The 21,547-nt window shown below is 40.9% G+C and overlaps 1 protein-coding gene across 5 annotated transcripts in view; it reads left to right on the top strand.

Annotated features, from left to right (window-relative positions):
* LOC306939277 (mediator of RNA polymerase II transcription subunit 13-like) overlaps positions 1–21,547 on the top strand; it is a 147,252-nt gene that overhangs the window by 26,615 nt on the left and 99,090 nt on the right. For all 5 annotated transcript variants that reach the window (XM_079523846.1, XM_079523845.1, XM_079523843.1 and 2 more), the window contains exon 2: positions 1,666–1,903. In XM_079523846.1, coding sequence (XP_079379972.1) covers positions 1,666–1,903 — 238 coding nt within the window. The remainder of the gene's footprint in view (positions 1–1,665; positions 1,904–21,547) is intronic.

Genomic DNA, 21,547 nt, shown 5'->3' with positions numbered 1-21,547 from the left:
AATCACTTACTTTTCGATGTGCACAGAATGCACAGTATATAAGGATCTAAACAGCAGCAGGTATCGTTTCTGGCTCCGAAGTATCGCGAGATTTGGCTGCCAGACAGGAAACGGTGGGAAGTCTCGCGATACTTGGTGCGTTCAGAAAGGTACTTTGTGCTCTTTAGATACCATACCTCTATAAAAATTACACAGTGTACACATCGAATAGCAACACAGCAGACAATAATGTGTTACATGTCACACATTATTATTTTCCAGAAGTGATTACTTTAGAAAAGGTCTCAATTGTTCAAAAATAATGTTTGTTATGAGCTGGTCCAGCCGGCTCCATTCACTGCCATGTATTCAATGTACTTCCGGTGTGAGTTTGGCGCAGCCCAGTCACGTGACCACTTCTGTTCCTTCTCAGAGCTTCCTTGGTCAGAACCAAGGAAAATTAGAGAAGGAAGTGACATGGTCACGTGACTGTGCTGCGCCATGACACTTTCATGGGAGCCAAATCTTGCACTGGAAGTGACATGTATACAAAGCAGTGAATGGAGCAGCTCATAACAAACATTATTAATGCACCATTGAGACCTGTGTCATATAATCGGTTCAGGCACATGAAAGAAGACATATCACAGTTTGCTTTCTAATCACTTGCTTTTCGATGTGCACAGTACATCATTTTATTTGGGGATTTAAGGTATCGTTTCTGTTCCGGGGTCTCGTGAGATTTGGCTGCCAGACAGGAAACGGTGGGCATTCTCGCGATACTTGGCACGTTCAGAAACGTACTTTTTGCTCTTTAGATACCTCTATAAAATTACACAGTGTACACATCGAAAAGCAGCAGACAATAATGTGTTATATGTCTTCTGTTATTTGCCAGAAGTGATTACTTTACAAAAGATCTCAGTCATTCATAAATAATGTTTGTTCATGAGCTGGTCACTGAGCTCTTATTGACTCCAGTGCATTCTGCCGAACTTCCGGGTGCAGTTTGGCTCCAATGGTGCGACGAATCTAAGTCTGGAATTGCGTGATAGCGAAAATGACGTCGGTGACCTTACCTCCATTTAATATACCTTGGTCAGAACCAGGAAGCACTGTGGTAACGCATGTCAAACATTTTCCAAACAAACAATAAAGGTGACTTAAACCCAGTGTTGTGAACCCAATTCTACATACAGTATTAAACACAATTTAGAGGAGAATACAGGAAACAATCTATATCATTTGTAAAATGAGTCAGTGGCAGGGTAATCTGCCACAATGTAGATATCTTGCTAGCATTAACAACTAGCATTAACAACAAAACACGCGTTTTGGGGGTTATTATTAATCCAGAATAGCCTCTTATATCTACCGTATAGATAACAAAATGAAAGGGAACGCCATTAGATACGCATGTGCGTGGCAGTGAATGAGTAAACCTCAGTTAACCGGATCTTTTTTGTGTCTGAAGAACAACTTTGGAAATAAGATGACTAAACAAGTATATGAACTGAATGGATCACTGAACTCAATCAATTCTTTATACAAGGATGACTTGGCAAAATGAAAGCTCACAACTGTAATGTAATTTTAAGCCATCACTTTCTGGGCAATCCTGCAGACTGTAAAGGCTCAGAGCATAATTTGGATTATCATAATCATCTCTCCTCTCCTCTCTTCCAGGCGGAGTTGACGGGCATTAAATGGCGATGCTACAGCTTCCGCGGCGGGGGGGAGTATGGGCCGGTGATCTCGGCACCGGCCCAGGATGACCCGGTGCTGCGTAGCTTCATGCGCTGCATTCAGGCCAACCTGCTGTGCGTGTGGCGCCGCAAAGTCAAGCCCGATGCCAAGGAGCTCTGGATCTTCTGGTGGGGCGAGGAGCCCAATCTCTCTGATGTCATTCATCATGAGCTGGAAGGTGAGAGAGAGAGAGAGAGAGCGTGAGAGAGAGAGAGCGCAAGAGAGAGAGCGCTATGAATGGGATTCTGCATTGTCTGCTAATCTGTACATGCAGAACATGTGTTTTATAGTTGAGGATAGCATTTATGTACTTGTTTTTGCATAATGATTATTTAAGTACTAAGTACAGTAGATTAGGGATGGCATTTTTGTGTTTCTGTTTTCCTGGTGTAGAACTGAGTAATCTAATCTAAACGAGTTCAGTGAGGACTGGGGAGTGCATGGTGTTCATTTAACTCTGGAAGTGTAAAAATTGATTTGAATTTGTCATTGTTATTGGTATTGCCTGAGCATCATGATCTTTTTTAAAACCTTTTTGAGTTTTTTCACAGTGTTTATAGTAATATCAAAAGCTAACCGTAACATCTTTAGAAATTCCTTCATTCCTAATGCCATTAAGGCACTAAATGATACCATGTCTTGCTAGATTTGTTATTTGCCACTGTTGTCCTACATGTTTGCCATGAAGATAATTGTGTAAGTGTGTTGCTGTTTGTTTTTACTGTTGTTTGATACCGAAGACAAATTAAAACTAACACTGACACTAGCAGGTCTACACAGGCTTGTTGCGTTGTGACCTTTTCGATCTCACATTTTGGCACATGGCACCGTCACAGGCACGCAAAGATGTACAGTGCAGTATACATTAAACATGAATTTGAGTTGTCATTAACAGTTAAGTTAAACTCATGTGGTAATTGTATACTGGATACACACCGTTAACGCGGGGGTTATATGCTGTATAATGCAATGTAGCGTCAGCTTGTGCATTTTAGATATGAACAGTGTAGTGATATAGATTAGTTTCATCATGTAGTGTGACGTGAATTGCATTCGGTTGCGTATAGTATTGTGTTGTTTTGATCTTCTATTAAGTGGTGTGTGTATCTGAGGCTCTGTTGTGTATCAGTTCTTATATACTGCTTCACGACGATCACTGCAGTGAAGCTGCAGTTCTCACCCATTCATTAATTAATGAATTAATGCAGGGGTGGGCAACTGGCGGCCCGGGGGCCACATGCGGCCCCCACCTTCACTTAATGCGGCCCTCAGGTTAATGTCAGAATTCTGATATAATATTGGTTTCAGCTGATTACAATTCCACAACATGCAAACATGTTACTTCAGTCTAAATTAGTAGCTCAATGCTTCAACACAAGTATAATTAAAGGCATTTGAAATGAAAAATATTAATTTTCAGGATTCTGATTAAAAAAAATAGCAAAAATTCAAGATTTCAATTCGAATATAGCGCGTTTTGAGCTTGTAGATCGGCTATTTTTGCGACGACCGTAATATATGGCCCTAGGGAGTGAGTGTTGAAATATAGTGGCCCTCTCCATTGTCAAAGTTGCCCACCGCTGAATTAATGAATTAATTAATTCATTCATTCATTCACTCACAGCAGTTTTGCTCTGCGTTTGTACTCCAGTACGTGTGAATGTGTGAACTTCGTCTGTATGTATATCTATGTATTAGAGTATGTTTGTCTTACCCTGAGATTTCTCACCTGAAAGAGTGGCACTGTCAGCAGTATTATCCCTATTTATAGAAACATTTGCATTATCTTGCTGCACATGTGCAGAGAACCCTAGTTTATTGACTATGCCTGGACAAGCGAGCGTGTGTTAGAAACACAAGAGGGATTGACTTATACAGTGGCTTTGCTCGTATTTTCAGACCATCACAGTAGAGGAGAGAAATATTGAATAATACGATAGGTGGATGAAGCAATGTGAACACGTTCACTTTTCATTGACCTATGAAAGATGTCTTGAATGTCAATTCAAACGGAGCAGGCGATATTTAAGAACTACTTTGACTGTGTAAATGCTCTTCGTAAAGCTGTGTTAAGCACCTGGTTAAAGCATTATATTCAGAAAATGAAATGAATATAAAAGTACACTGAGGCTATATAAAGTCCAATCAAATTATACCATATATCGTAAAAGACCAGAGGTGGGAAATAAAAAAGATAATATATAATAAAATATGTAAAACAAAGATATTACTGCCATAATGGAGGTGGGGGGGACAGCCTAAATGATTAAATATATTAACGGTTACAAAAACAGCTCTCATGTACAGGTGTGTATAAAAAGTGCTTTAATAGATTATAGTGAATTGGCTCTCCTGAGCTCGCTGGCAGGCTATTCCAAAGCCTCAGAGCCCTGACAGCAATTGCTCGGTCACCAATTTGTAATAAGCGGAGTCCTTGGAACAACTAAAGAGTCTGTGCCAGGGGACCCCAGACTCTGTTGTGGCTCATATGGGTATGTTAACAGGTCTGATATGTAATTGGGGGCTAAACGCTGCAGCACCCTAAAAGGTTAATAGTTGACAGTAACATTTTGAACTCCATTCTAAAACTAGAAAATGTGCTCAGTAGAGCAGGCCTTCACCAAAGTGGCAATTTGTCTATTAGGTGCTTCAGGTACCAGATCCCCTTTTGGCCAATATAATTTCATGATACATTGGTCTACACATGGAGTGTAGGCTACTGAGAGATGACTAAAGCCATACTGGGCACATGAAGTACGAGATCCACATTGGAGCTGTGTTATTTTAATTTTTTATTCACAATTATTTTAAACCAGCTGCCTTTGAGATGACCTGTTAGTTCTCATCAGAGCCAGGTCATGGGTCAAGTAAACATGCTGTCCATGAACTAACTTGTCATGGGCTGTATGACTCATTAAAGAGTTTAAAAGTACTCTTTTTCTTTGCACATTCTGGATGATGTAGCACAGTGCTGCTATTGCTGTTGCCATCAGGCCAGAAGGCAAGCCGAGTAGCACTATATTCATATTTTCCAAATAAAGTTAGTCAACACAACAAAACATCACAGTAGGCTACCTGCTTACAAAGAAAACTTGCAGTTAGTTATCATCATCTTAATGGTGTGACATTGTGCTAAGCAGGATGTGGGTGGTTGGTTGACTTTCAATTATTACTGTAGGATCAACTATTTAAAGATTTTTAGTTGCAGTATGTTGTAAACACAAATATTGCAGCTTGATACTTGATTGAATGTACTGTAGCAATGCTTGGCTTTTTTGAATTGCTTAATTAGAGATGTGTACATTAGACAGACCTGCAAAACAAACATACACATTTGTTTTTTTTTGTCATCAAAGTTTTTTAATGATTTTACAATAAAGCATACAAAATACACATGACTTACACAAAAGAAAGAGACAACTAAAACAAAACAACTAGCAGTCAAAAAAGAAAAACACTCCTCCACATTCTGTTGTTGACAATAGTGATTATATCCGTAATGTATTACCAATTACAAATTGAAACATACACATTTGTAAGTATTTCACATTTGTTTTCCTATACACAGCAGGTTGAAGTGAACATATGGAAGAAGTAAAGCTGTGATGTGTGGACTAGGCAGCTGATCCAAATTGCAACATTTTAATTGATGTGGGATGACTCAGCTGGAGCTGGTATCTGACTCATGCTGTATGCGTAAATTAATGGTCAGATATATTGATCAGATATACATTGAAATTATAAATGCAGTATTTTATAATTGAAATCCTGTGCTAGTCTTACTAAATCTATTATATTTTAAGCAACAGCTTACATTTTGTGGTTTGTAGTTGGTTCCTGGTTTTTCTGACCCATGGCCATGCCACAATGTTGTCTTTAGCATGATTGGCATGTGCTGATAACAAGAAGCTGCTTCAGCTAGCACACATCTTGAGAGAGTACCAAACAAGCTGCAACCAACACATTTCACAATGCCTTCCTCCTCTCCTAGGGCTTTTCCCTGGGACTGGTCAGTGTGTGCCTTGCAACTCTCAGAATTGCAAGTTTGCTCCAACCGAATTTAATAATTTGAATTTCCCAACGACCAGAAAGCATCTTGGGTGCACTATAGCGCTCTCAGAGTGTATTTCCCAACATACCCCTTTTTGATGCACCAATTTAAACAAAGTGTAGCCGCCACTGCTTTAAGTTACTTATCAGATAGCAACATTGAGTTTTTGTTATAATTAAAATGATGCAATACAGGCAAAATTAAAATAGTGATGCACCTCCAGCATTTGCTATTTACCTGCCCGTAAGCATTTGACAGGGTGAAAATATCATACACCTGAGTCCATGAATTTAGATTTAAACCACAAAAAAATGGGAACTGTGCTAAAATAGGGGTATTTTGGTTTAATTTCTGGGTACCCAACCCAAAGAGAGAGAGAGAGAGAGAGAGAGACGGACGGACGGACGGACGGACGGACGGACGGACGGACGGACGGACGGACGGACGGACGGACGTCCCTGTTTATGGTGGGATTTAGACACTGTCTGCAGTGCACACAGCAGAGCAGAAGCTCTCAATGTTTTAACCATAATACAACTAAATATACAATAACTAAACACAAATCTCACTTGAATTGGATTGCAATTAATATTTTTTTGGGGGGGGGCCCACCGCCGGGGCTCCCCGGGCTGCAGCCCACCGTAGCCCAATGGTAAATCCGGCCTCAAAAATACTTCCTCACAAAGTGAGGAAGTATTTTTGAGCGGTGCCTCTGCTCCATTACGCTACAGTATGTGTGTCCCTATGCCCATGTACGTACGTGTCTGTCTCTGTATCCGAGCAGGGAAAGCTGCAACACGGTACACGGATAACGTAATTTCTCGACCGTTTCGGGCGCACGGGAAGGCTCGCCGGAACTGGGCCGGCCCCCTAGGTGCGTTCCTGGGGGTCTGGATGTTCCGGGGAGCCCCACACAACTCATTTCTCAAAGATTTTTTCCAAAAATAATCAAAGTACAGTACAGAGCACAATACACTACAATACGCAGCAGCATAGATAACATATAACATCAACATCAAACACAGCAAGCACAGCAAACAAAGGGATAGAATAAAGAGTGCAAGAATGAGCAAACGAGTAAAAAAGAGTAACACATTATGTGCATGTGCATGTTTTCCCTGTAGTAGCAAAGTTAGGTAAAGCTTATGTTCCATATATACATACAGCAATATTTAGTTTAGAAAGGTGCAATTCAATTAAAAAAAACACCCTGGCCGGTAGCCCGAGTCTGGCAGTGTGCCGCGGGTTGGACTCCCGATCCCGACGGCCTTTACTGCATGCATGTCACTCCCCCATTTCTCTCCCCCATTTCCTGTCAGCCTACTGTCTGTACCACTATAAAAAATATAAAATAAAGGCAAAAGCCGCAAAAAAAAGAAAGGTGCAATTTGAGGCTATGTTCCATACAACAAATTTAGTTTAGAAAGGTGCGTGTGTGCGTGTGCGCGTGCGTGCGTAAACTAGAAAAAGTGCTACTCGGGGGCTCCTCGGGTTCCTATCCTGGTCTCCACCTGGATAGGAACGTTTTCAATATTAATTTGGGATTCAATGTTGCCAACAAGGATTGCAGCTAACTATTAGATCCATAATATTTAATGGAATGACTGGACAATCTCAAGATGAAATCTGATTTATGTAAATTTCACATATTAGACAGGCATTGTTATCACCATTAATTTAGCATGACCTGTGTGACAAATATTGCCTCTGTCAGTGTGGGTGGACTCTAGAGAAGAGATATCTTACAAGATAACAGATGCATGCGAGCACTCATTTTGCATACAATTATGATAATATGGCTTCTTTACTTCCCCTACAAAACCTCACAATTACACCTGCTGTTGCCATGTGCTCTGTCTGGAGTAATTACTATTAAGACCTGACAACTATGGATGTGAGAGAGCATAGTGTTAATTAAAGTGAAGTGGCATCTCTTCCACATTAGCATGAGTGTGTAACAAAGAGAATACTGTATGTTTATACATTTATGTGAGGTGAAGGAATGACCCATTTTGTATCCGTGGCAGTGATGCAGGTGTTACGTTTAATATATCATATTTTCAATTATTGTTACCGTACTACTTATTTTGTCTCATGTCGAAATGTCATTACCATTAACCCAAACGTTGCTCAATAGCTGACCGCTGCTCCTAATTGTTAGGATGAGTCCAATGCAGAGAACAAATTACCAGTACGATATGTACTTGGCCATTAAACTCACACTCTCTCATGGTGCACAGGCTACCACCATAGATCCAGGTCCACTATAGTGTACATTGCCTCTGCATATGTACGTGTGTGTTGAGGATGTGGAGGCGTGTTCAGCTTGTCAGATAAAGCGTGGGAGAAAATAAAATGGCAGGGTTTAGGAGCATGTGACAGTTACAGAGGTGAATGATTTATTGGGAACTCAATGCCACACATGCACACACACGCACGCACACAGCCACACACACACGCGCACAGATAAGTTCCCAAACCTGGACTGTTCAACTGGTTCATCGTCTCCCCTCCTCACAGGGAGTTGAGTGCAGCTGGCTGGTGAAGATGCGGGGTGGTATGGGGGAGCCAAAGGTTGAGAAGGGACCTGAATAGAACTTGAGAGGACAAAGGCACATGCTGACATTGTATTGGCGTGTGGGGGTGGGGGGACTTATAACAGGGGTGTCCAAACTTTGTGACAAGGAGTGGGGGTTTCTCTAGTCTATAACATGGATAGGGACAACAGGAAAACAATATTCAGTTGGACTTTGTCTTTGGTTTTCTATAAATGGAGTAGTATAAAAGTAGGCAGGGTGTTTTATTTGTGTGTGCCTCGTAAATATGTGGCCCTCGAAATGGCCCTTTAAATATAATGGCATAGGAGTATAATAAAGTGAAGAGAAAATCGTATAATTCGCTGAAACCCTTTGGAGGCTAGAGATTTGGCTTGCAGTCCCTACTGTTGGTATTCTTATCTTATGAATAGCACAGCTTCCCACAACACAAGGGAAAAGAGGTGGGGACATTTTTTGGAAAGCCGGGGATGTTTTGATTGGCTCGAGATTCAGGAAGTAAACAAAGGAATTCTATTGGTTAGTAAGCTGTTTTATTGCATTGGATTACATAACGCGTCAGTTCCGTGATGACTTGGCTTGTGCGTTTGTGGGTGATTTTGAAGGAAGCGTGTGTGTACTACTAACTGGTATTTCATCTACAATATGTAAGCCTCATCTGTGATAGTCAGATTGATGGATATGGAAATGATGGATATTGAACCGTAGTGTGTGGGGTTTTAATGGGCAATTTAAGCCCCTGCTTCAACTGGATCCGTTGTTGTACTTTGTTATCATTGCTGAGGCATTTACAGTAACTCAAAGTATTTTTGAATATAGAGGTAAGCATACCACTGGTGCAGACTTAAGGGGCCCTGAAGTTGAATGGGGGTCACAGTTATGTAACACATACTGTAACTCTAGTGGTCTGCTTGCTTTGTTTTTCTGCTGCAGCAGTGGACTTTGCCCCCCCCAAAAAAAAATACTAATGTGAAATTATTATTGGCCAGCTTGTTATTATTTCATTATCTCATGTTCATTTGTAAGCCAACAGATTGCATGTTACTTTCCAACCACAGAATGCAAAAGACAAGGAACAATTTCCATTGTTTTTCATTGTTAAAGAGAACTTTGATGGGATTCTTCAATGCAGCAGTTGCAAGTACAATAATAATGCAAATAGTGTTACAGCATTGATTATGTTATTGTCTCCACCAGGCCGAAGGCATGGGGAGAGAGTATGTTTTGCACTCCGTCCGTGTGTGTGTGTGTATGTCTGTCTGTGTGTGTGTCCGTCTGTGTGTGTGTGTGTGTGTGTGTGTGTGTGTCCGTCCATCCGTTACCAGCTAATCTCCGGCACCGTTGTCAAGATCCATGCCAAATTTTGCACACACACTCCCTAGATGCCAACAATGAACCTCTGCTCCAAATTTTCCTGAACGGCATGTTATAGCGCCACCAGGCGACAGCCGACTTTTGTCCTCCAGATTTTGTCCAAAAATCCTGCAAATCGTTACACAGTATCTCTATAGTCATGTGCTCAAGACTGATCTGTCCGATATTTCATATTCCATCCTAATTGGCTAACATTGGCTTTCAAAGTTTCCAGGACTGGCCCATTTTGAACAAAAAGCCTCAAATCATGAACGCAGTGTGCAATTTACGTGAAATCTTTCACGCACTTTCCTACTAGGCTGAGGAATATATCCCACCCTTTTCACATTGGCCTGTTATAGCGCCACCAACAGCTGGATTTTTGCAAAACACATTTTTGGAACAAAATGCCTCAAATCATCCTATTGCCATTTAAGGCATAAGAACAAATGGCACCCTTTTCACATTGGCCTATCATAGCACCACCAGGAGGCCACAACCTGACCTGCCCTGGTGGAGACCTGTGCCCCCCGAGGGGCACTATATCTAGTTAATGATGGATTGCTCATTATTATGGATTAATTCAGTAACATAGCAGCAGCATTCTGATCACTGCATATTATTCACTGTCAGTATACTGTACATAGTGGCAAAAAGTGAACGCCATGACAACTCTTGGGACCTGCAGAAATAATTCAAAAACTCATTGCAATGATTAATCTTTGTTAGTTGATGAAAGATTTAGTAGATCTAAGCCATACCAGCTGTGTCTCTTTCTATGTTTGAAGCATGTGTCTCGAGATAGAGCGAGCAAGAGTTTGATCTCTGATGCAGACAGTTTTGAAGACATACAGTGTTGACTGTTATGTGAAAGGGTAGGAATTAGGAAAGTCAGATATCCTAGTACTTTAACCCAATATATATTTTAAATGAACTTAGACCACAGTACTGTCTTGCAATGCACCCTTACTATCCAAATAGGATATAGATGTGTCTTTCCCGCCATAGTTGTCATGGTAACTGCCCCCATTCTCATTGATATCAAATGGTCCATTTGATGGCATCTAAAGTGCCAGAGTAGGCTTGACTGACCTCCCCTGTGCCTGTATATCAATATTTGGTTCACAAAGACTACTGCGGGCCGAGGCATGCATATTATCGTTGCTGTCGGGCAGAAACCTCGTATCTCCATATTTCAACTTTTTACGTATGTAAGTTATTAATGCCCTACTTCATCAAGTGTAAATAGAAAATAGAAGATCTACAAGTTCATAATGTGTCGCTATGTGGAGTGTTGTGAGCTTGTGGATCGTCTGTTTTCACAAAAACATGTGTAACTAGAAAAAGTGCCCCTCGGGGCACAGGCACCAGGGCAGGTCAGGTTGTGGCCTCCTGGTGGCGCTATAATAGGCCAATGTGAAAAGGGTGCCATTTGTTCTTATGCCTTTGGATGATTTGAGGCATTTTGTTCCAAAAATCCACGCTATAACAGGCCAATGTGAAAAGGGTGGGATATATTCCTCAGCCTAGTAGGAAAGTGCGTGAAAGATTTCATGTAAATTGCACGCTGCGTTCATGATTTAAGGCTTTTTGTTCAAAACGGGCCAAGCCTGCAAACTTTGAAAGCCAATGTTAGCTAATTAGGATGTAATATGAAATATCGGACAGATCCGTCTTGAGCACATGACTATAAAGATACTGTGTAACGATTTGTGGGATTTTTGGACAAAATCTGGAGGAGTAATACCAACAAATGTGTTTTACAAAAGTCGGCCTCCTGGTGGCGCTATAACAGGCCGTTCTGGAAAACTTGGGGCAGAGGTTCATCGTTGGCATCTAGAGAGTGTGTGTGGCACTGTGTGCAAAGTTTGGCATGGATCGGGCCAACGGTGCCGGAGATTAGCTGGTATATGTGCGCGCGCGCACACACACACACACACACACACACACACACACACACACACACACACACACACACACACACACACACACACACACACACACACACACACACACACACACACACACACACACACACGGACGGACGGATGTAGTGTAAAACATACTCTCTCCCCATGCCTTAGGCCTGGTGGAGACAATAATAAAAAAGGAAACGTTTTGGAAATACAAGGTTTCCACCCGACGATATCTGAAAAGCAGAGTACAATTTTGCTATTGTAGTTTTCTAAATGTATTTATTGATTTTCAGTCAATAATAATGGCCATTAATAATACCCATATGGACAGCAAATTAAATAAATACATGAATGAAATAAAACTGATCATAATACAAACTCATACAGAAAATAAAAATACATGAATTGTTTTATGAATGGTAATACACAATCAATGGACTACACTACACTATATTAACAAGTCATTCAAGCATTGTGTAGTTCTTTTGTTTGTTTTAACAATGAGGACATTCCTAACCTGTCTTTAGTGAGCAGTTGTCAGTGAGTCGTTTATCAAAATATTTAACCCTTTAAAGGTCACACCAAGAAAGAAGCAGTGGAAAAAAATATTTCTTCGCATTTTTTTTACTTCCTTTAGGCCCTTTTGTTTTAATAACATACCCACCAGTTATTAAAATACAACTAAGACGCGCGAACGCGGGAAGCGAACGCAGCTCGTAAATTGCAATAACAACAATTAGAATAAATGACGTACTTTTTTAAGGTTTTTTTTAAGTTCTCGCCTCTACCGAACGGTAGAGTTTGTGGTAAACTAAAGTAATCAAAAAATACTATTTGCTATGAGTAAATACAACTTCTGCTAATTGTTATTATGATATATTGAATGTTTTTTTTTATTATAATATGCTGAAATAGTTCTATAAGTATGATTTTATTCCTGTCTAAAAACATTCTCTATACCAAACTGTTGAATTGTCATTTAGTGGTAAAAGGCAGTGATGCCAAGATAATACACTGACCATTTATAATGGAAAACAAAACAAAATAAAAACTTTTGAACATCCGTTTTTTTTGTTATTTGTTTCTTAAATTTTTATCCCACGATTTTGCAACCCATTTTTTCACCCAGTGTCAATTATCTAATGTAATCCTGGGTGCTATACATCCTCTGCCAACCTGGGGAGGGCAGAGGACTGACCTCATGCTTTCTTCTATGCATGAGGAGTCCAAGTTGCTTCTTTCCACCTGACATGGGAGAGTTTCCACACTGCCATCTAGTGTACTTAACGTAATTGCTCTACCAATTGGTCGACCTTCTTTTACTGCTAAGTACGAACATATTTGTACATACCTAACAGTATGTTTTAACAGCGGGCGAGCATCAGCCGAACACATCGCCCGTTATCGCCCGAAAAGATGAATTATTTTTATCTTTTCAGGCGACGTTGCTCCGCCCACTTTTCGACCATTGCCTGTTCGCCTGCTATCGCCGGTAGTCGCCGGGTCCCATAGACAAATAATGCACTTCCGGAAAATTTGTCTGGCTGTCGCCCACTGTTAAAACGCACTGTAAAGCTTTACCCGAAATATGAAACGGTTTAGCCGAAAATCACCTTTTAACATTGGCCCGGTTGCTAGGCAATGCTTCCGTCACCCCCAGCACCAGGATTTTTTCACACGGCCCCCATAGACCTCCATTCAAAGTAGGATCTCTGGAACTACGAGCGCTGTTGTGCATGGTTATGATGATCCAGCCGAGGTTCGGATGTGATTTTGTATCACATCTAGAGCTGGGACTCGATTAAAAATTTTAATCTAATTAATCAGAGGCTTTGTAGTTAATTAATCTCGATTAATCGCATTTTAATCGCATATCATTATTTGACCCGAGAACAGTGAGAAAGCTATTTTTTTAAATGGATTTTGGTATACTAGTGAATCAATGAATAGTGAATACACAAGTTTAAGCAATAAAACATTGTTTTTGTAGTAATAATAGGGGTAATAAATTATAATATCTCAAATTTAATAATTTATATAAAGCTTTTCTGAGTACACAAAAATGCTTTACAAGGGGGACATGATAAATCAAAAACAACTTTATTAGAGGAAAAACACTAAGGAATTAAATAGATGAAATAGCTGGGGAAAGCAATATTGAAGGTTTGGATGGTGGGGGCATGTCTCTGAGTGTTTGGGGAATGCATTCCACAGGGTTGGGGGGGGGCTTGGTGCAGCAAAGTGACATGACCATAACAAAGCACCTCTGTGTTTCTTCCTTGGACATACAGTAACAGCCATTAACAGATTTTACATTTTATTTGGCCATAACCGTTTAGTTAGAAACCATGTCATCTGGTCGGGTCCTTGAATTGCTACTGGTAGTTGGAATAACGTTAGCTCTGATCCATAGTGTTAGAAGGAGGAAAGTAGGCTTTCACATATTTTTTTGTGCTAAAAACGAGGGGCTGCACAGCCTGCACTTCCGTGGGTGTGAGGGGAAAGGATCAAATTAAGTACCATAGAACTCCTCCTGAGTCCTAACTACGCTAAGGACCAGAGCTACTGTTGTTGACGTTAGCTTCCAGGCTAGGCTCGGTGCAACATGTTTCGCATCGAGCCGATACTGGAGGCTTGACGAGGTGCGGTCTTCGGTGATATGCGAATTCTTTATTGAATAATTGCACACAACTGTGCTGTAATCCACGCTATCATCGGATAGTCTTTTAAATCCTATTTCCAATCCACGGGGACAAGCAAAGTGATCTCAGCGGCTTCCCCCGGTCTGGTGAACTGTCTGGTGGTGTTATTGTTCCCCCAATGCTGCTGGGGCATACCATTCTAAAGGGGGGTGGTTTCCACTCCCTGTAACAACGGACACTTCACTCGGTGAACTGGGTGGTGCGCCGGTCCATCTGAAAACTGTCCAGTGACAACGTTCCGCGGTGAAAAAAATAGTGCGATTAAAATGCGTTAATTTTTTTAACGCGTTAATTTTTCTGTAGTTAATTAATCTCAATTAACGCGTTAAAGTCCCGGCCCTAATCACATCGCATCTGGCGAAAGGTAAACAGCGTGAGCTAATGGTAATATTAGCTGATCTTTACAATGGCGGTCTCCATGCCGATAAAGCGGAAATGAAACTACCTAAATATACAGAAAAAGCCCTGGCAGGGTTTAACTACCTTCTGCCGCCACTGCAGGAAAAGAGTTAATAATGTTTCATGATACATTTCAAAGAAAGGATCTGGTCACACTTTCTGTGAAGTCGGTGTCTATAATGCTTTATAAACATACTTATACTGCATTTTAATCTGCTTATAATACTGTATAGTTAAGCACTTATAAATAGCCTACTCATGATTCTTTATAACAACAATAAGCATAACAACATTTGTATTATAATCTGCTTATTACACTATAATTACAGTTATATTCACTCATAATTACTATGATTTATAACAATAATGACAACACATACCTTGGCATTTTATACTGACTCAGAAATTCAAATATCATATTGCTGGTTATTCATGGACTTTGTGTAATATTTATAGTGCATTAGAGACATAGGCTTCATAGAAAGTGTTACTGTACAAAGGTATGTTGACTGGAGGGAACTGAAAACAAATTTTATTTCAGATACTATCAGGTATGCACATCCTTTTGCTCACTTCCTTGTTCTTCACTTTGTCTGCATGCCATTGTCTTTGTTTCAATGTTAAAGAACCTGAGTATTTAAACATCGTGCCCTATGTAACACAATCTGTGCTAACGTTCCCTTGGGTCTTAAAGCCAGATGGCATTGGCCTATATTCCTGCCTTGTATCAGTCATAATATGACTTATACAATGCCTTATGGGATTGCAGTGGGAACTGACTGAAAACATACAGTACGAACTGAGTGCAGTTGGCCTTGGAGGAAACAAGGTGCATCTGTGATGGTGAATAGACATGACCAGAGAGAATGTTATATTGGATATAAGTCTCAAACTCACAGACGCGCATATTTGTACACACACACACACACACACACACACACACACACACACACACACACACACACACACACACACACACACACACACACACACACACACACACACACACACACACACACACACACACACACAGGTGTGGATGTGACAGTTACAAAGGTGAGACTTCTGAATGGTTTACTGGAAACAATTCTACATTACTAAACACCCATGCGTGCACACACACACACACACACACACACACACACACACACACAGGCGCGTGCGTGTATGGTGCACGCACACACATGGAAACTACATGCATCCTTTACTAATATTAAAAAGACCATAAATCTTTTTTTATTGCAGTTTCTCTCTTAATATCACCTTATCCATTTAATCCATCAAACAGGGATGCTTTTTCACCAGCGAATTCCCTCAATGCTGCTGTCCTTTATGTGCTGTTTTCAGGTTGTCTTTCTGGTTGATCCCTCCTCCTTTTTTTTTTTTTTTTCCTTCTCCCCAGAACACTTGAAGGTGTCGATCTAATATCTCTCACTCTTGGTTTACCGTCTCCATGCTATCTTGTGAGAATGATGTAAAAAACAAAACAAAACAGTAGTCTGATGGATCCCAAGCGTTCTGGCTTCAAGTTGTGTCATTTTACTTACTGATATACTGCAGTCTTTTCTGTCACTAAAGAACACTCCCGACAAATCTGGAGTGTTCATTTAACTCAGAGAGAGCCAGTTTCCCCAGAATACACTTGCTGCCTTGTGCCTCATTTATACTGCATCATACAACAGTGTCCTGGGGCCGAAAATAACAAATCTACAAACCCACAATGTGTTATGAGCTTGTTGTAAATATATTTGTGGCACCGCTGTACACTCAGCACGACTAAGTAGAACCCAGGCATAAGGATCACTGTGTCTGATCACTTGTGCATTGTCTCTCCTGACTCACTTAATTCACTACAAAGCAAGGCATCAGGGATGTCTGTCTTTACCCTTGCGTTGGTACCCCTCCCCCTCACAAAATCCTGCTAGACAACTAGCAGTTATATGAGGCCCTACTCTAAGTATAATGCATGTTGTGTAGTCACAGCCTGGTTTTGTAGGTGTGTGCACATTAAAACATCTGCCGTCATCATGTTCTCAGTTCCTCTTCCAAGCCCTAGTCATTTCCCCTCAGGATAACTGAAACCCTCTATATATTGACTGCGTGCTTCTGAGGAACTCTTGAGCCTCTACTCCACAATGCTACAGACAGCCCAGTTTATATAGTCTGTCACCTCAAATGCTCTTATCCCTCTGCCTCCAGTGGTTGTGTTGGGCGCATCACTACCTCGCAGTTACTTTAGCTGGCCTGGCATACAAAGGAGCTCCATCCTTGTACCAACGGGCACATAGTCCAGCCCAAAACACCAGCCTGTGTGCTGCAATGACAATGTGCTATTACTAAACTCTTCCTCCCCTGTGGTGACCTGGCCGTCGCGTTACCTGGCCTCAACTCTAGTCCCTCCGTCTCCCCAAATGAGAAATGACCTTCCCACCTTTTTAAGGACAGCCGAGGTAATCCCAACTTCTACCGTTATTAGAAAGCGTGCTCACTGCCTCTTGTTCTGGGTTTTTTGCTCCTTTTCCCTTATAATTATTGAATCATTCTCGAAACACAGGAATTTAAATCAGATCAGAGCACTGTCTCTGGCACAGGCAATCAATATTGTTTGTTGTGAACACCTCGCAAATTAGAGCATCAGCTAGACACCTAGAATTTAAAAATGTTGTTATATCGTTAAAATATTGTGTAATGGCTTTTATAGCACATAGAAGTGCCCTCGTTCAAACGCCGGGAGAACAGTATATTAGCCTAGATGATGGATTTGTTGTGGAGTGTGTGGGTGTACTAGTAACTAGTTGGGAGCTCCTCCAGCGCTGTTCCGCTGAAGGCCACGGTCTGATGGATGACATTGAACACCATCAGCGGTGCTCCTGCACTGCCATCTGAACAGCATGTGGTCAAGGTGAACGCTAGAGGAGGGGGGAGGGGGAGGGACATTCACCCAGTTCTGCATGGCAAGTGCAGCATATTAAGGTACATTGTGAGATGAGACTTCTTTAATGGCAGGATGCAATGAAATGTGTCTAGTGCGCCAAAGGACTTCCATTTCATGTCAAATCTGTCTTCTATACCTACAGTTACAGTGCAATGTCTGTCTGTTTGTCTGTATAGACAGTCATGGCCAGGAGTTGTAACTTCCATACCATCTCAGAACAAATCTATGCATACTGTGTGCTTAAAGCAAACACCACTTCAGTCAAGTCAAGTGTTTTTCTTGACCTGTTAAGTTTCATTTTATGCTTGTGGAATTGAATGAGCAGGTCCCAACTTGTCCACAAAACATGCTTCTTTCATTATGTTACTCTAAAACATTACTGCTCCAGGGTTTATCTGGTATATTTACGTTCTCTTAGCAATTTCGACCATAAATGAGAGCAAACTGAGATAGTGGGAAATTGAAAAAGCAGGCCATGAAAGTACAACTGTTATCAGTGCAATGATTCACTGGTACAACACAAGATCTGGTGCCAACAAGTGGATTAGGCCAACATTACTTATAAGAAAATAATCGGATAACAGAATTAACAAGAATTGAGGTGAAATAAATTGGACATTACTTGAAGCTCTTGTTATGAAAACAAGCCTGTGTGTGTGTGTGTGTGTGTGTGTGTGTGTGTGTGTGTGTGTGTGTGTGTGTGTGTGTGTGTGTGTGTGTGTGTGTGTGTGTGTGTGTGTGTGTGTGTGTGTGTGTGTGTGTGTGTGTGTGTGTGTGTGTGTGTGTGTGTGTGTGTGTGTGCACGCGTGTGTGTGCACGCGTGTGTGTGCACGCGTGTGCGTGCGTACGCGTGTGCGTGCGTGCGGCGGGCACGCAATTGGCCAATAGTGTGTGTGGGCTGGCAGAGGTCATGAGGTAATTGTCCTGTGAAATAATGACTGCCAAATATGTGTGTCTGAGAGAGAGAGAGAGAGAGAGAGAGTGTGTGTGTGTGTGTGTGTGTACTTGAGCACAGGAGGAGTGCTAACCTCTGCCTCCACCTGTCCACGTCTGGCCGTGAACTCATAATCTTGCATGTGGAGACAGGTCCGTCTTCAACGCCAGCCACCTGCTTCAAAAATACAGCTTGGGATGAGGTCATTATAGCAGTGGATCTGTTGGGGAGGATGTCTGGGGATCCACACACACAATTGACCTGTCCAAATGTCACCTTAAAAAAATGTTGCAGCGGTATCAGTGCTTATCAAACTTTTTCATGTCAAAATGATGTGTATTTGGCCATGGACCCCCATCTCAAAATATTTCGTTCCAGGAACCCCTAGAAGAAAATATTTGAAAAAAGTGTGTGTATATACTGTATATATCTTCAACGATTTGCACACATTTTCAAGATTTTTCAAATGTAGCATTCTACAAGCTCATGGTGCAGCACAAAGTGACAAAGCAGGGATGCCAGGATTTTCCCCTGGTCAACCCTTATTTTGAAGGGCCAAAAATGTTATGATGATATAATAATAGTGTGTGTTGAACTTGTCGCATATCAATACTGGTCTGCCGATAAGAGCAGAGAAAGGGCTACCGTGCCGGTGATCACAGCGTCTGCTTTGGGACATGGAATAAACCTTGTTTTGACCAGAAATGCCATCTGGGACAAGGAATTGGAGATAAAAGCGATTGAAAGAAACAGATAGAACGGGTGCGTGCGCAATCCAAGATGGTGCGATCCAGTATTTGTTGACAACACCAGCTAGCAACTAGAGCTGGGACTCGATTAAAAAAATTAATCTAATTAATCGCATTTTAATCGCATATCAATATTCAACCCGAGAACAGTGAGAAACCTTTTTTTTCAAATGTTTTTTGGTATCCCAGTGAATAGTGACTACGGGATTCCACTCATTTTCAACATTTTACTGTCATTAATATACCTTAGAGTTGTTGTGTGGATATAATAAGAAAGTCCCCCCCATTCTGTGTTGCCTAGAACTGGAGGTCTGAAAAAAATCAGTAACATTATGAAGTACATCTCAGTGACATCACAAAAAAGTACTTCATAATGTTACTGTTTTTTTTTGTTTTTTTTTGTTTTTTAATTTGTCATCAAAGTTTTTTAATGATTTTACAATAAAGCATACAAAATACACATGACTTACACAAAAGAAAGAGACAAGAAAAACAAACAAAAAACAAAAACAAAACAACTAGCAGTCAAAAAAGAAAAACCCCAATGGACAACACCCCTCCACATTCTGTTGCTGACAATAGTGATTATATCCGTAATGTATTACCAATTTGTTAATGCAACCATCCTTTAATATACAAATAAAAGTAGTCCCATATTTCATGGAACTTCCCTTTGACATTGTTCATGTTACTGTTTTTTTCAGACCTCCAGTTCTATAGGCAACACATAATGGGGGGACTTTATTATTTCCAGTGCACACAACTCCATAGAAAAATGTTGAAAATGAGTGGTATTCCCCTTTAAGCAATACAACTTTTTTATCCCAACAGATAAACAAGAGCAGCAAGTGCCTATATAGTGTCTTCAGTGTGTATATGAAATACTCAAATGTGCTTTACATGGCGGGGCATGAGAACACATTTATTATGGGGGAAACATTTCACATGAGGTTGGGGCTGACCCACGCTTGTCGCTTGCTACTTCAGTATGTTTCGCATCGAGGACAGCTTGACAGCTTCGTGCTGTGGTGAAATCACGGCGCGTCTCCGGTGGTCTGTGAGACATGTTAAACTGAAGCAGCTAGCAAGCCTATAGCATATAAGCTAACGTTGGTCATAAATGGATCCTTTCCCTCTGACATTGCACACAGCCATGCCGCTATCCACGCGTCCATCCGATAGCTTTTACATCTAAATGTCCCATCCATGGAGCAAAAGCGATATAAGCGGCTTCTTCATTCGATTCATTTGGGTTTGGATTTTGGGCTTTCTGACGGAGCTGTAGCCTGTTGTGTAGAGTGAACAACAGCTGCTGCTGCTGCTGCAGCTCGCGTGCCGCAGCCAATTCAGTACTACTAGAAACACAGTGAGAAACGTTCTGCGGTGAAAAAAAAGGTGCGATTAAATCCGTTAATTTTTTTAACGCGTTAATTTTTCTGTAGTTAATTAATCTCAATTAACGCGTTAAAGTCCCGGCCCTACTAGCAACCCAATGCTAATGTGAGTAGCATCTCGACTCGATTGATCAAAAGCACTATAAAAGACCAATTTGTGTAAATCTATGGGATTTGCACTGGGCCAGATTAATCCAATTCACGTAGATTTATGTGAAAGGCAGGTTAATGGTTAATAGGGAAAAGTGCATTTGAATGTCATTTTGGATAGTTCATTGTCGTTGTTGTTTATTTGTCGAGTCCGCTATGGATTCTGACAGAATGTTTACCAGTTTTTACCATCAGCTCATGTCTGTAACAAAATATGGTTTTGTTTACAAATGGGCAATTTGTATCGATTTAGTTAAGATTGATGTCAGATTAGTTCATGTTATGTCTATATCTTAGAGATGTGTAGTACTAGTTGTGTACTCTAATGGGTCAAATCTCCACAATAAGCTGTGATCTAAACATGTGCTCTATTAAAACAATTTAGCAAAAATCTATTGTAGCCATGTTCTGTATCACATTCATGGTACATTCACAACTAGCACACATCTCCCATTTATCCTTCCCCATTCTGTATAAATCTGTCATTTTTGTCCTCCCTCTTTCAAGATGTTTTTCTCCACAAACCCTTTGCTTTAATGATCTCACTACAATACTTAATAGTCTAAATATAGTTTATGACCCAATGATTCAGTGAATGAGATAATGACGGGACAGCGATACTGGCTGTTAACAATTGTCCTTCCCTGGCACTTCACTCCATGTGTTCTCTTGATCCTCAACATT

This window comes from Electrona antarctica (assembly GCF_951216825.1).
Source record: "Electrona antarctica genome assembly, chromosome: 16".
NCBI lineage: Eukaryota > Metazoa > Chordata > Actinopteri > Myctophiformes > Myctophidae > Electrona > Electrona antarctica.
This window is presented reverse-complemented; position numbering and strand designations above follow the sequence as displayed.